The sequence below is a fragment of the Lentinus tigrinus genome (assembly GCF_003813185.1).
Source record: "Lentinus tigrinus ALCF2SS1-7 unplaced genomic scaffold L226scaffold_1, whole genome shotgun sequence".
Classification (NCBI taxonomy): domain Eukaryota; kingdom Fungi; phylum Basidiomycota; class Agaricomycetes; order Polyporales; family Polyporaceae; genus Lentinus; species Lentinus tigrinus.
The window spans coordinates 2,761,925-2,774,830 of record NW_027137910.1 but is presented as its reverse complement, the minus strand read 5'-3'; the positions used below and the strand labels follow the sequence as shown (position 1 = coordinate 2,774,830).

General features: G+C 55.9%; 5 protein-coding genes across 5 annotated transcripts; 2 read left to right on the top strand and 3 right to left on the bottom strand.

Annotated features, from left to right (window-relative positions):
* Nucleotides 1-12: 12 nt before the first annotated feature.
* On the top strand, nt 13-2,937 carry L226DRAFT_565203 (uncharacterized protein; the record flags this gene model as incomplete). The annotated part of the gene is made up of 3 exons (XM_067683767.1): nt 13-703; nt 759-996; nt 1,047-2,937. 3 exons carry the CDS (start codon nt 13-15, stop codon nt 2,935-2,937), a joined length of 2,820 nt encoding a protein of 939 aa, XP_067543215.1.
* Nucleotides 2,938-4,449: 1,512 nt separating this feature from the next.
* Nucleotides 4,450-7,865, top strand: L226DRAFT_565202 (chromatin remodeling complex protein; the record flags this gene model as incomplete). Its single annotated transcript, XM_067683766.1, has 12 exons — nt 4,450-4,580; nt 4,642-4,817; nt 4,886-4,960; nt 5,025-5,052; nt 5,108-5,431; nt 5,490-5,749; nt 5,820-6,120; nt 6,180-6,507; nt 6,571-6,890; nt 6,950-7,514; nt 7,571-7,684; nt 7,743-7,865. The coding sequence occupies 12 exons, from the start codon at nt 4,450-4,452 to the stop codon at nt 7,863-7,865; spliced, it is 2,745 nt and encodes a 914-aa protein (XP_067543214.1).
* A 184-nt stretch (nt 7,866-8,049) lies between these two features.
* L226DRAFT_33202 (uncharacterized protein) lies at nt 8,050-8,424 on the bottom strand. Its single transcript, XM_067674007.1, has one exon. The coding sequence runs from the start codon at nt 8,311-8,313 to the stop codon at nt 8,104-8,106; it is 210 nt and encodes a 69-aa protein (XP_067543213.1). The 5' UTR covers nt 8,314-8,424; the 3' UTR covers nt 8,050-8,103.
* On the bottom strand, nt 8,307-10,191 carry L226DRAFT_607738 (uncharacterized protein). Its single transcript, XM_067685849.1, has 3 exons — nt 9,840-10,191; nt 9,522-9,787; nt 8,307-9,468 (listed from the first exon to the last, which is right to left on the bottom strand). The coding sequence occupies exons 1-3, from the start codon at nt 10,040-10,042 to the stop codon at nt 8,537-8,539; spliced, it is 1,401 nt and encodes a 466-aa protein (XP_067543212.1). The 5' UTR covers nt 10,043-10,191; the 3' UTR covers nt 8,307-8,536.
* Nucleotides 10,192-11,342: 1,151 nt separating this feature from the next.
* Nucleotides 11,343-12,865, bottom strand: L226DRAFT_451537 (WD40 repeat-like protein; the record flags this gene model as incomplete). The annotated part of the gene is made up of 8 exons (XM_067675018.1): nt 11,343-11,435; nt 11,494-11,513; nt 11,570-11,820; nt 11,874-11,939; nt 11,992-12,094; nt 12,149-12,275; nt 12,334-12,497; nt 12,568-12,865. 8 exons carry the CDS (start codon nt 12,863-12,865, stop codon nt 11,343-11,345), a joined length of 1,122 nt encoding a protein of 373 aa, XP_067543211.1.
* Between the last annotated feature and the right edge of the window lie 41 nt (nt 12,866-12,906).

The following is a 12,906-nucleotide window of genomic DNA, read 5'->3' as shown; positions in this document are numbered from 1 at the left end:
CATGCACACACCATGGCGCAGCCCCCCGCCTCCCCTACTCCGAACGTCCTCAAGCCTCCCATCGCCCTATCTCCCCCTTCCAACGTCCCCAATCTTCTCTTTCACCCCAGGAAGGAGTTTCTGCGCGACTTGCCGCGTGTAGTCTCGTCTTTCTCGCTTCTTACCCTCGCAGGCCAAGGGCTCGTCAGGCTCTACAGCTTTCCGGACAGCGTCATCAATGGCCTCCGACGCCTCTTCGACCAGCAACGGTCCATTGTCGGTGTGCGCGAGAACACTGCGAACAACTTCTTCGAGTTCTCGCTCGAGCACAAGCCATGGAGTAACGTCAAGAGCCTTGAGGCCGAGAAGCTCATTCTATCCATTCTTTCCGTGATCTTCCAGTATGGATATTCTTTCCTTTCTACCATCGAGTATTCCCGAGAACAAGACGATCGCATTGCCATTGCTTTCTCGCGTCCCACCACTGCGCCCGTCAACTCGTCCATCCCCGTTGTCCCGAATGGCTCTGTCAGCACGCTACCCCAAGCTAGTCCGATGCTCTTTGCCATTTCATTCCCATCGACAGCTCTTCTCCGTGTCATTGATCCGCCGCTGCCGTTGACTCCTGCAATACTTCAGTCTGTCAGGAACGCATGGCCTCGGGGGATCGCCTACGAGAAGAAGATCGGGGAATCGTACGAGTTCAAGATGAAGGGATACAAGTGTGCGTACCCAGTGACCACCTTGGCTTCTACCAGTATCTGACGTCTATTGTACAGGGTTCCAAGAGAACACGTTCTCTGTCGACTCCTTGCACCAGATTCTGACTTTGCTCACCGCCCTCGACCGCCACTCATTCACGTTGCTAACCTCACTGACTCTTGGGAGTCGATCGCGAACGAGGGATCTGTGGATATTCACGGGCCCGCCGAGCGAAGCCCGCGTCGATTCCCCTCCCGCAAGTCCTATTACCTTGAATTCCGAGCTGAAGCATGATTTTCCGTCTCAACATGGAGGGTACGTACCTTTCACGAGAGGAAGATTTCTTGAGTCTCATGAGTGATCAGGTCTCCTCCGGACGGACATGCGCAACTGAATAGATCCGTGTCCCCGCACTTGTCTTCTCCTCTCAAGCAAGTGACCCCCAGTCATAGCAACAGTAGTAGTAGCAAGCTCAGGAAGCCGTTCCCGAAGGCCCAGCTACCCAATGCCTTCCAGTCGGACACCTCGCTGACTGATGCTGGCCGGCTGCCAAGCGATGTTGGTAGTGTGGATATGACAGGTATAGGTACGGCTCGCCGTAACCCGGGAAGCCTACCTCATACCCCTGATGTATTCTACACTACCGGACCTGTGCAACCCGGTAACACCCTTCAGCAGGAATTCAATCCTTGGAACCGTTCACTGGCGCCGCTACAGGCTCCCGTCATTCCCTCCGCGGCTCCCTTCCTCACCGTCCCATTTGGTCGCCAGCATTCGAGACATTACTCCATGTCTTCCACAGATGATCCTCTTTTACGGGCGTCCATGCAGGAGTCACCGTATGACATCGCTAGGCAGAGTTCAAGCACGATCAACACTCGTTTGCGGCGGGCATCCTCGCCTTTGTCTGGCTCCCCTATCAATCTCTTCTCTCAACCTATGCGTGTTTCTCCCTCCGCAGAGACACCGCCTGTAGGTCAAGCCGAGGATGGACTGGCCGCGCGACACTCTACGGACGGTGTGCGGCCGGAGCTTGCCCACCTTAACTCAAACGTTCCTCGGATTCCAACGCCCCCTCTTCTCAGCCCTGGTGCGTTCCGTGACTCCGCGTTCTCTTCGAGCACGGGATGGCGCTCGACGGAGATACCCATCACCTGGACAGGAAAGGATCCGGAGCCCCTTGCGAACGGCAACGCTCAGTCCCCACTTTCTCAGTTTACGCCGTCGCGCATGGCACCAGGCGGTCCACGCGAACGTCGTGCAAGTGGAGGCGCGCGAGCCGAGCTGCAGTCGCTTCCCGTCCAGACGCATCCGCCGCTGGAGCGGCGCGGGTCGAGCGGACCGGTGCTTCCGGGTGCTTGGGCACCCACTCCACAGGAGGAGCGGCTGGGTGACGTAGGCGGCTCAGACTCTGATAGAACGCCTCCTCTCACCACCAGCTCGAGCACTAGCCCGCACAGTTCCAGCATGATCCCACCCACCATCAAGGAACAGCCGAGCCAGGAGGGCGATGATTTGCAGGCCACAAACCTGCCGACGAAAGCTGTGAAGGCGAGGGTCGAGCAGCCGGAGCAACATAAAGCAGAGGGTGAGGGTGCTCGGAAGAGCGAGGCTGCTTGGGTCGGCAACATGCTGGACAAGCAACCATCTCCGCCGCCGAATGGCTCCATGCCCAAGACCTCACCGGCTGCCACGAACGCTGCGAACGGCTTGGCCGCGACAGCAGGCAACGGACATGCTTCTCACGCGAATCGTCCTCCGAACAGGCGTGCGCACTCCATATCCGAGGGTTGGGTGCTCGTCAACATTGAGGGCAAGCCCAAAGTCGTCCCGGGCCAACAGCGTCCTGGCCAGGGTGGTCTCCGAGCCCCGCCGCTCAAGCATCAGCGGAGCAACTCCGACTCGCGCCTGCCCACGGCTCACACGCTCGCCCAGACGACCGCGGGTGCGGGCAAATCGACGATGTCGCCCGCAGCGAAAGCAATCGTCGTGGTCGACGCGGTTGGGGCGAAGGAGGCTGCGAAGGAGAAGGCGCACTCGGGCGGGAAGCTGAGGAGGCTGTTGGGCCGGTCGGGAGACAAGTCTGCCCATCATACTCCGGAACCGAGTACGTCGAAAGCTGCATCCCCTCAGCCGCAGACTGCTAAGAGCAAGGCCGTGCAGCTGGGTAGGGCTGGCGCAGCTCAGTCTCCACCGCCGCAGGCGAGGCAGGCTCCTCCGCAAGCGAACGGAGGGTCCGCGAGGGTGCGAAAGTGAACGCTGGAGCGGTTGTTGACGTTATTTATCTCCCCAACATCTATCTATCCATCTCTGCAGTCTGTTACCCTGGACAGTTCCTGTTTGTCTTTTAGATGGTGGGTCGTCGTCTGTCTTGTGGCTCTCCAAGAGATTTGCTCACGCCAAGGTGTACAGTCCCATTACGATCCCCCTTTGCATCCACACGGTCTCTGCTACTGCATGCACATATATCATACCCTAATCGCTGGTCTCGTTCATGCACCCTCACGAACAGTTATGACTTGTACATTGTACCATGTTCAACTTTGGATTGCTCCCCGTCATTGGACCATGCTCCTAGTGTACACTTCGTTGTATTCGCTCATTGTACCATCACTAGGTTATTTCTATGCATCGTCCTTGACCGTGTAAGAATTCGGGTAGTTTGCACCCAGACATCTAAGAATGGAAGGAACAGGCAAGAACAGGCGAAGAAGGCATGAGCCCATGCCGGGGCGCGCGCCTCCAACCATATCTCGGGCGGTCAATCATCGGCAAGCAGTTCAGCTCTACGGTCTCATTTCTCCCGCAGACCCACAGATATTTACGGCGGTAGCGAAGGGGGCACAACTCTGGAGGATTACGGGCTCTACTCCTGGTGGCTGCAGCCAATAGTTGCACGCACGTGACCGTTCCGACGCGTCAAGGCCGTCGTTTCTCGCAGCAGCATGTCCGCGCGGCCAGGCCCAGATATCAGATTCTCGGCACAACTCCGTCGCCGTGGGGTGACGCCTGGTGTGCGCGAGAGGCGACAGAAAGAGTGGGGCGGTCGTGGGTTTCGTGACCCTGGGCGGTGAGAGTAGGACGTGGATGGATTCATACCTGCAATTTCAGGCTCCCCTCATTCCGGCTCGTACATCTGAATGACCTCTCTGCATGTTGCGCCATCGACGCGCATTGTCACTGTCATTCCACGATAGTGCTGTGGCAATGACCAGCATGTCTTGATTGCGCCGGTAACCTGTCGAGGAGCGCGCATCGGCACGGAGAGCGTGAACATGGAGTCCGTACTGCGGCGAACGTTTGTGCGAGAACTGAGAGTCTAGAAGATCGTCCCAAGCATGACTAGAGCAAGTGAGAGCAAAGCGGCAGGGAGCGGGAGGACGCAGGGCGACAATCTGTGGTTGATCTTGTGCGGGTCTGGGTAACCCGCACCCAGCGGGGGAACAATCGGGGATGACGCCGGGTGCGAGCACAGGGCAATGGACAATGAGCAGCGGCCGACGAGCGAACCACAGGTGGAGAGGACGAACGGGGAGGAGGTGGTGGTCGAGAGAAGAAAGCGAACGGGCTGAGTTGGAAAGAAAAGGCTCGCGAGGTGGCTGAGCGTGGAGGCCCTCGGGAGACGCACTGCTGCAAAAATGCGAAGGGGACCGCTTCACGCCTTCGGATTCCAACCTAGCCACCTGCCGCCCCCTGCCCCCCTCCCTCCCCCCGTTCCTTCCTCCCTCCCATCATCTCCCCCGCTCCCGCCTCCCGCCCGCGCCCGCCATGCCCACCTGCAGGCGCAAGCGCGTCCTCCTCACCGAGCCTTCACCCACCCTCCTCGATGCCCTCAAGCACGACCAGAACCGCGAGGTCTTCTACCTGGAGGAGACGGGCGAGATCTTTGAGAATTACGAGTACGGCGCTGGCCACATCATGCCTCCCAGTCCCCCGCCTGCTGACCCGTGTTCCCTCCAGTGCCTATGCAGCGCGAATGTCCTTCTATAGGATGAAACACTTCCAATGCGAAGTCACTGGCAAGAGCGGTCTTGACTACTTCCAGGCGTTGGAGAGCGAGCGGCATGAGGCCCGTACCATGCACTCGAGGTTTCCGGACCAGTTAAAGGCTGCTGTGCTCAAAGCAGTCCAGTGGCGTTCGTTCATCCTCTGTTCGCGTGGTTTACGTGTCTTACTGACCGGAGTGCGTTTCCTATCCTTATAGAGGTTATGGGTCGTCTTGACCACCTCGTGGAGGCCGTGTACGATCGCTTCAAAGACCGATATTACCCTGACGAGAGTACGTCCTTTCTCCCAAGGTCTGTCTACCCCTGCAACCTCCGAACTCATCCCGCTTCTTCTAGAGGTGTACGTGGATATCCAAGGAGAGAAGTAATAACGCCACACCTAGTCATACAAGCATCCTACTCACCACTTTACCTCACAGGTACCTCGCTCGTGTCGTACTAGTATACCCACCAAAGACGTCCGCACCTGCACAAAGTCCCGCCCCCGTGGCGTCCACATCCACCGCGTCCTCACCTCTCTCTGATGCTCCCATGGCCATTCACAGGCTCGCGGAAGACCTGAAGGTCTCTGTGAAGGACTCCATTGCCATGGATGACCCAGCCAAGTACGTCTACCAAGTTCAGGTGCTTGAAGAGGAGAAGCAGCCAGGCTATGGTAAGAACCACGAGAAGAACAAAGGGAAGGAGGCGAGTCGTGGGCAGTGGAGCGGCTCGCTTATAGATGTTCAGAGTCCCCTTATGAGGTACGTGTTTACGTCTTTGTCCAAGGTTCTGCTGGGTAATGGTCATTTCTTATTTCAGCCGCGACCGTCTTGCATTTTCCAAGTCTATCCTTCGACGTTTCATTCGCGATTGTGTAGACCGTGATGCAGCCGTCGCTTCACCATGGACAGTCAAGCCTGCCATCGCAGCACGGTATGGCGTTAGCAATGTTATGCCGGAGGACATCAGAATAGGCGTCGAGACCCTGAAGAAAGGGGAGATCGACAAGCGGAAGAAGATATGGGAGGACAAGGAAGGGCCAGCCGCGAAGAAGCGGAGACAAATGATGGAGGAGAAAGGTATGCCAGCCAACTTTCAACTCGTGTTATACCAATTCGTATAGGTATGCTGAACGTGTGTGTATTGTAGCAGCAGAGAAGGAGAAGGCCGTTGCAGTCGCCGTCGCTGAACAGCGGCAACGTGAAGAACGCGAGCGAGTCGAGCAGCAGCAGAAGATGAAGGATGAGAATGACAAACTTGCGCAGAAGCAGAAGAAGAAGCCTGTCCGGTATCCAACAGAAGACCTGGATGTCGTGTTGAGCGAGAAGGATAAGCGAGCGGGGATGAAGCTGAAACGACCCGTCCCGAGCAAGCTCGCGATGCCATTCGGAGAGGACCACGAGACGAATGCGGCGTTCTTGATGTCATGGAACTTCCTTGTCGTCTACGGGTAGGTGATACTTCATCAGTGTAAGGTCGTCCTTCGCCTGTTGACGCATCATTGACTAGACAACCACTGCATATGTCATCGTTCACTATGGATGACTTCGAGGGTGCTTTGCGACATTCTGTCATTGAACCTCAATGTCAACTTCTCGCTGAAGTCCACGCCACGCTCATCTACATTCTGCGCACTGTTCCTTTCAATAGACATAGCGCAATCATGTCCCTTGTCCAGTTCAAGGACGAGAAGGGCGACGACGAACTTCTCGGCGTCACCATTGAGCAACTCACTGGGGCTATGGCCGATATAGGTAACAACTGGGAACGCGCACCTCTGCGACATGCAGAAGGCCGGGAAGGTTGGGAGGAATCGATGGTCGGATGTCTGAAAGATGTGGGTGCAAAGCTCATGCTCACCTCGAATGCGAATCGTGGATGCTAATGCGTTCCTCTCCAGCACGCGAACCTGGAGAATTTTCCCCGATTACGGGAAATTCTGACACGGCTCCTCTTCGCACCCGACTCTTTACAAGAGCCGACTGGCTCAACGGCCCCCACACCGTACACTTCACCCGCACCCTTACGCTTGACCACGCCCACTGCGCCCGGCCAGCTCTACCACAAACTCCCGCCACGGGACCGCGTCGCTATCATCTCCTTCATGGTTAGCCTGGCTATCTCGAGCAAGGCTATCCATCAACACATGGAATGGTGCGAAGAGCAACTCACCGCCCTGCGTAAGGAAAAGATCGAGGTCAATCGCACACGAAAGCAATAGTATGTCGCATTTGCTTAGGGCCGATCGCGATTTTGTGCTCACGCGGCCAATTACATAGCCTCGAAGAGATGGCCAATCTGCAGGGCGAGGCGAAGGAAGAGGCAAAAACGAATGGCAACGCTGACGAGGACGTCGTGATGCATGATTCATCCGAGCTCTCTGATGTCCCAGGTTCAGACGGGGAGTCTGCGCCTCGTACCTCGACACGCCGAAGCGCTGCGAAAGAGCGCGAGGCCGCGCGCGCGAAAGCGTCGTCCATCAAACAGGCGCAGGCTGAGCACCGCCGTCTTGACGAGGAGGTCAACAAGCTCGACCGGAGACTCGAGGGCATCGAGCGTGAGTTCCGCAAACTCTTGGGTTGTATACGTGTAAAACCACTTGGACGCGACCGGTTCTACAACCGCGTGTGGTGGTTTGACGGCATGGGCGCGGCGTCGCTCATCGGCTCAGGAGGGACGGTGCAGTACGGGACAGGCAGGATCTTCATCCAGGGGGCAAGTGAGTTCGATGCGGAGATACTTCAGAGGCGCGAAGAGAACATCGAGGACAGACGAAGAATTGAGGAAGGCCCCGAGGGTATGCTTGCTGCGAACGAGTGGGCGGTATTCAATGATCTTGAGGAGGTGCGTCCTTTGTTCGTGCCCTTTGTCCATCTATCTATTACTGACGTTTGCGTCAGGTGCAAGAATTCGTGGCTTGGTTGAACCCGAAGGGTGTACGCGAACTTGCGCTCAAGAATGCGTTCACGAAGTGGTGGAACCACGTCGGCCCCGGCATACGTCGGCGCGCGGCGGTACGTATACCTTGGAAACTCGATTTTTGCTCGTGTCGCTCATATTACCTGCTCATAGGACCTTAACGCGCACGCTAAAATCCCCGAAGCTCGCCGCAGCTCACGCAAGAGCGCCGCTGCCGAGCTCCTGCGTGAGCCGTACATGCAGTGGACCAACCGCAAGGCGGTCAATGGATCCTGAAAGTAGAACATCTCCCTCAATGATTAGCACGTCACCGTACAGTATATTGTGTATAATTCCCTCACGTACCCTCTGCTCTCACGACTCGTGTCTTGCTTACATTTTCTGTCCGCATCTCCGTCTTTCTTGATCACGGTTCATTGGGCTTCAGGCTTCCCGGTCACTGAGAGTTCCAGACTCGTACCTGTTACATCATGGCAACTCACGACGCATACACATACAGTCTCGTCCTCCCGCATCATGCATCATGCATACTAATACGGATACTGCGGACGTTGTCATTGCATTGTCTCCGCCGCATCCATGCAACCCATAGATCACACCATGTAGCTCCTCCGCACGCAATCACAGCTGTTCGTCGTTTTGTTGCTCTTCCTCTCCAGACCATCCCGGAAGTCCGCCCCCAAGAGATACCTGGTGTTGATTGGAATGAGGTCTTGTAAGGCATGCAACGGTCAATCTTGTATTCAGTTTAAAACATACAGAGCAGTAATGAGTAGGAGCAGCCGAGCGAGACGGCAGATGATGGGAATTCAGGCAAAGTAGGGAGGCAGAACATGATGAGCGAGACAGAGCGAGGAGAGAGCACGATCTGGAGGGCGCAGAGGTACGTATACATAAATGCTACAACGTATGACTATTCCATCTATTTCACCCTACTGGTTTCCGCTTCAGCTCAGATTCCCCACTTCGTACCTCCTTCCCGGTGGTCCGACACTGACGAGCATGCAGATCCGCTGGTAGAGGTAGCCCATCATGGGCTCGTTCCCGTATGCTGCGAAGCGCGTCTTCACGCGATTCGCTTGCGACAAGGGAGTAATCCAGTTGACATGACATCTGCTTGCGATGGGTCCATCACCACTAGATGCCAAGCTGTCGACGATAGTCTGGGAGGGGTTGATGAGAAGCCCATCGAAGTGGCGGCAGAGTATCTTCCAGACCTCCTCGTCGTGGTCCTGGTCGTGAGTACTGATTTTCGCAACACGTGGGCAGGCAACGAGGGCGCGAGAGTTGCCTTCTGTGTCCTCGAAGATGGTATAGAGGACGGGGACGAGACAGCGCGCCGTGCAAGCGCGGAAGAGTGCCTCATCCGCACCCTTGAGACGTTGCTTGAGGAACTCGAGCGTGTCATCGACCTGGGGATGGAAGGTCGTTGGCAAGGGATAGAGGTGGCGCAAGCCAAAGCCGAGCGTCCCACCCTCCGGGAGAAAGGAGGGGTCATTCAGCAGTGGGTTGAGTAGAGCCTCAACCTCGGGTCGGTTTGCGCCTCGCGGGTGGATGACATCGAGACCGTTGAGAAATCGGGACTCGACGTGGCCCTCGTCGACGAAATGGAGATTATAGGTAATTGTAATCCGGTGACCAGATACAACTGGTTTAACCTCGTGTTCCACGTCGCTGAAGAAGGCGACGTATGCAATGCGTGGCGTGGCGTGCGGGAGGAACGAGAGGTGTTGCGTAGCATCGAAGGCGTACTCGCGGTTGTCATGCCGGAGGACGAGAGAACCGCCCTCATGCGCAGACGGCAGCACGAGCACGAGCGACCCGAACATGGTATCGCCGCGTGGGGTGTCCTTGTGAGGCTTGAAGAACGAGTCTTTCCCTTGAAGCTCAGGGTGAGCGTGGTTGTTGCGAAGGTATAGAACGATTTCATACCGTAGACATTGAGTTTGTACAAGTCGGCGCGGATGGGCTTCTTCTCGTCGTTGGAGGAAAGAAGGCCAATGCGGACGGCCTCGAGCAGCCCTATGCTTTCGATGTCCACGTTGAGTGAGAAGTGGTCCCTGTCGAGCTTCCCCGACTTTCGGTATGAGACATCAAGAACATCTCGTTGATCGACGCCGAAGGTGGCGGGGTCGCAGGCCTTCTCGAGGTCATCGAGTGCCTCGGAGTGCCTCGATGAGTTCACGACATCGAGACGTCTGGAAAGAGCGTCACGGAATGGCACATAATCCTAGACACGAAGGTGCTCACCCAGCACGTCCATTATTACTATAGAAAATAAACAAGCCGTCTTGGGGGACATCGACCGTACCACAAGTGACAAAGGCTGACTCGCTAAGAGCGGAGCGGAGAGCCTGGACCCATGGATGCTGAGCGAGACCCAGACCAGGATTCAGAGGTAGCTGGCTCTGGTGCTGGTTGTAATCTTCGGAGTCTGAGGAGGGGTCGTACATAGTGAGATAGTCGAGGTTGGTCGTGCTGATGGACCATCCTCGGACACCTGAGCATTTATAGAGCAGCTTGGTGTCCGCAAGACAGCAAGTGGGTCACCCTGTTTTGCCTCTCCCGTACAAACGAATCCCACACAGAGTCACTGTGGACGGATTGGGCAGCGGAGTCGGTATGCGGTTTCACCTTGGTTCGAGAACTGTATTCGGCCTAGGAATGGACCACACACTACTGATGATCAGAGGAGCGGCGGACGAGCAGAACCGCATAACCGCATAACACAGCGTGTCACTACTATCTGATCGAACCGGGAGGCTTTGCGGCGGACTGGGCGATTGAGGTTGGATTGAGGACGATAGTTGCAAGACGGCGCTCCGCACTGGGGCTTCCCTGCAACCCAGCAGACATCGGTTAGCTAGTACGCTACGCAACGGTAGGGTTTACTCGCCGGCGTAGACACGGTCCTTTTGAAGCCTTTGAGATTCATCGGAAGTGGAGGGAAGCTTGGAAAGCCTGATGCGACACGTGTACTACTCACTACTCACTATTTGTCGGTGTGGGTCCTCTATCCGCTAATGTTTACCAACCGGCCGCGATTACGACATCACATTCCGAACTTGAAGATGCCAGAAGCGCGTAGTTAGTACGACGAGTCATCCCGTCCAAATGCGTCTTGAGATAGAGCCACGGGGTATGAGGGGATAGAAGGCACCGCACTGGGCGCGCCCGCGCGAACGTGTGAGCCCGAGCAATGACTCGCTCGTTTGTAGCGGTATTGCGGCCAAGCTATCTAATTCTGGACGCACTGATACAGCGGACGTAAGTCTTGCCACCGAATGTGTCCGCGGCAAAACCTTGTACAACTTATCTGGATGACTGACTAGGGTCCATGAGCAAGGCGCACTCTTCCATCTTTGGTGATTGACTGGCAGGCGACCGTCCGTTTCGACAGATGGGACGGATAGAGTGAAGAATGTGGTCGAGCCGGCTCCTGCTGAACCGACATGATGATCATGGTACTGTGGACCGATAGACAGAACCTACCTCACATATAGATACGGAGACAATCCTCTCCGGAAGTGACGGACGCCCGCCAATCAAGTAGCAGGAAAGCATGAGCAAAACGAGGAACGTTGCATAGGCGCAAATTACAATAGCGGTATGATACAAGGGCGATTATGGGCGTGTCAAGATTAGAGCGTGATATGTCGTCGGTCATAACCACTAGTCGTCTCGGTAGGTTCAACCCTGACAAGTTTATTAGCGCATAATGATGAACATAGGGATGGATATGCCATACAATAGTTATACGCCATCCAAAGGCTCGTCAGCCCATATACGAATCGTTAAATCCTTCTCCATGGCGGCAGAAGCGATCATAGGTCGTGTGGGATGAGACTATCAATCAAGGAGGTCAGCGTCAAGTAGATCAGAGCACAACGGATAGCGATCCTACAGCTACGGCAAGCACGACGTCTGAGGAACATGATCAGCACCAGACTAGCATATGGGGTAAGGAAGGAGGAGCTGACCTCGATGTCCCTCCAACACCTGCACGATTTCTCGTGTCTGCAGGTCCCAGATGTACACCTTCATGTCTTCGCTACCGCTCACGATATGCTTGTGTCCCGGAGCGAAGTCTGTAGATATGCAGTAGGTTCGATTCGTGTGCCCTGTGTATGTCTTGACACATTTTGACGTCTGTGCCTTCCATAGGCGTATTGTTGAGTCCTGGGTACTCGCGAGGATGAATACCGAGTTTGGCGTGAACTTGATGTGAGAACTGTGGATCACTATTAAGATAGGTACCTACAAAAGGGAGTGACCATCACATACCATATCGGATTGTCGTCGTCCGCAAGGGTCTTCAAACACTGCCCGGATTCAGTATCCCATATTCGACTGTGGACAGGGGTGTCAGTAAAACCACAATATCTCACTTTCTATGTCTCACATGAGGCCATCCATCGAACATGAGGCAATGAGGGTGCCATCGTGGTTGAAGGTGACAGCGGTGACAGGATCAGAATGTGCCGGTAGAGTCTTCAATGTCTTGCCTGCGTTGGCTCAGCTGGGCGTCCACATGTCACACCCACAACCTCAGAACACACCTTTCGAAACATCCCACACCCTGACCGACTCATCGAACCCTCCTGACGCCAGTAAGCTTGACGAAGGACTAAAGTTGACACAGAACACGAAGTTGGTGTGGCCGTACAGGACTTTCCTCTCGGCATACTGGGAAAGCGCATATCCATGAGCGTTGTTTCTGTATGGTCTGACCGCAACCACTCACATCTTCCATGCTCCATAACCGCACAGTCTTGTCGTCGGAGGCAGACGCGAGGAAGTCCCCATTGCCCGACCAAGCGACGTCCGAGACACCTTCCGTGTGGCCCTCGAACGTGTGTATGATGTCGCCCGTCTCCGAGTCCCACAGCTTGACAAGCTTATCCGCAGCTTACTTCCAACGATGGTAAGCTCGACTCTCCATGACGTCCGAGACTATAACGCGCCGCGAAGCACTCACCACACGATGCGAGCATACTGCCGTCCGGGCTGAACTTGACAGAGGAGATAGAGCGCGAGTGCCCGCTCAGCATTAGCGTAGGCTTGTAGTTCGGCCTGTATGGTGTATGTGGCTTGGGCTGAGGGACCGGAGCTGGAGTCTGTGTGGACGAGTCTGGTAGCGGGGGAGGCGACAGGGCAGTCGGGGCGACAGATTCTCGGCCGTCGGGTGGTGGCAGAGGTTCTACCTGAGGTTCGTCGTATCCATTTGTCTCAGAGAACTCGTCCGCGGGTTTGTAGTCGTCGCCGTCGACGTTCATAGTGATAGACATGGATGGAGGTCAGTTCGAAGGTGCGTGCC

Coding starts and splice junctions, on each gene's coding strand:
- L226DRAFT_33202 (XM_067674007.1), bottom strand. CDS start 8,313: ATGCCTTACAAGACCTCATTCCAATCAACACCAGGTATCTCTTGGGGG.
- L226DRAFT_607738 (XM_067685849.1), bottom strand. CDS start 10,042: ATGTACGACCCCTCCTCAGACTCCGAAGATTACAACCAGCACCAGAGC. Junction 9,788..9,839: donor AGTAATAATGGACGTGCTGG/GTGAGCACCTTC, acceptor CGCTCTTTCCAG/ACGTCTCGATGTCGTGAACT. Junction 9,469..9,521: donor GTACAAACTCAATGTCTACG/GTATGAAATCGT, acceptor CTGAGCTTCAAG/GGAAAGACTCGTTCTTCAAG.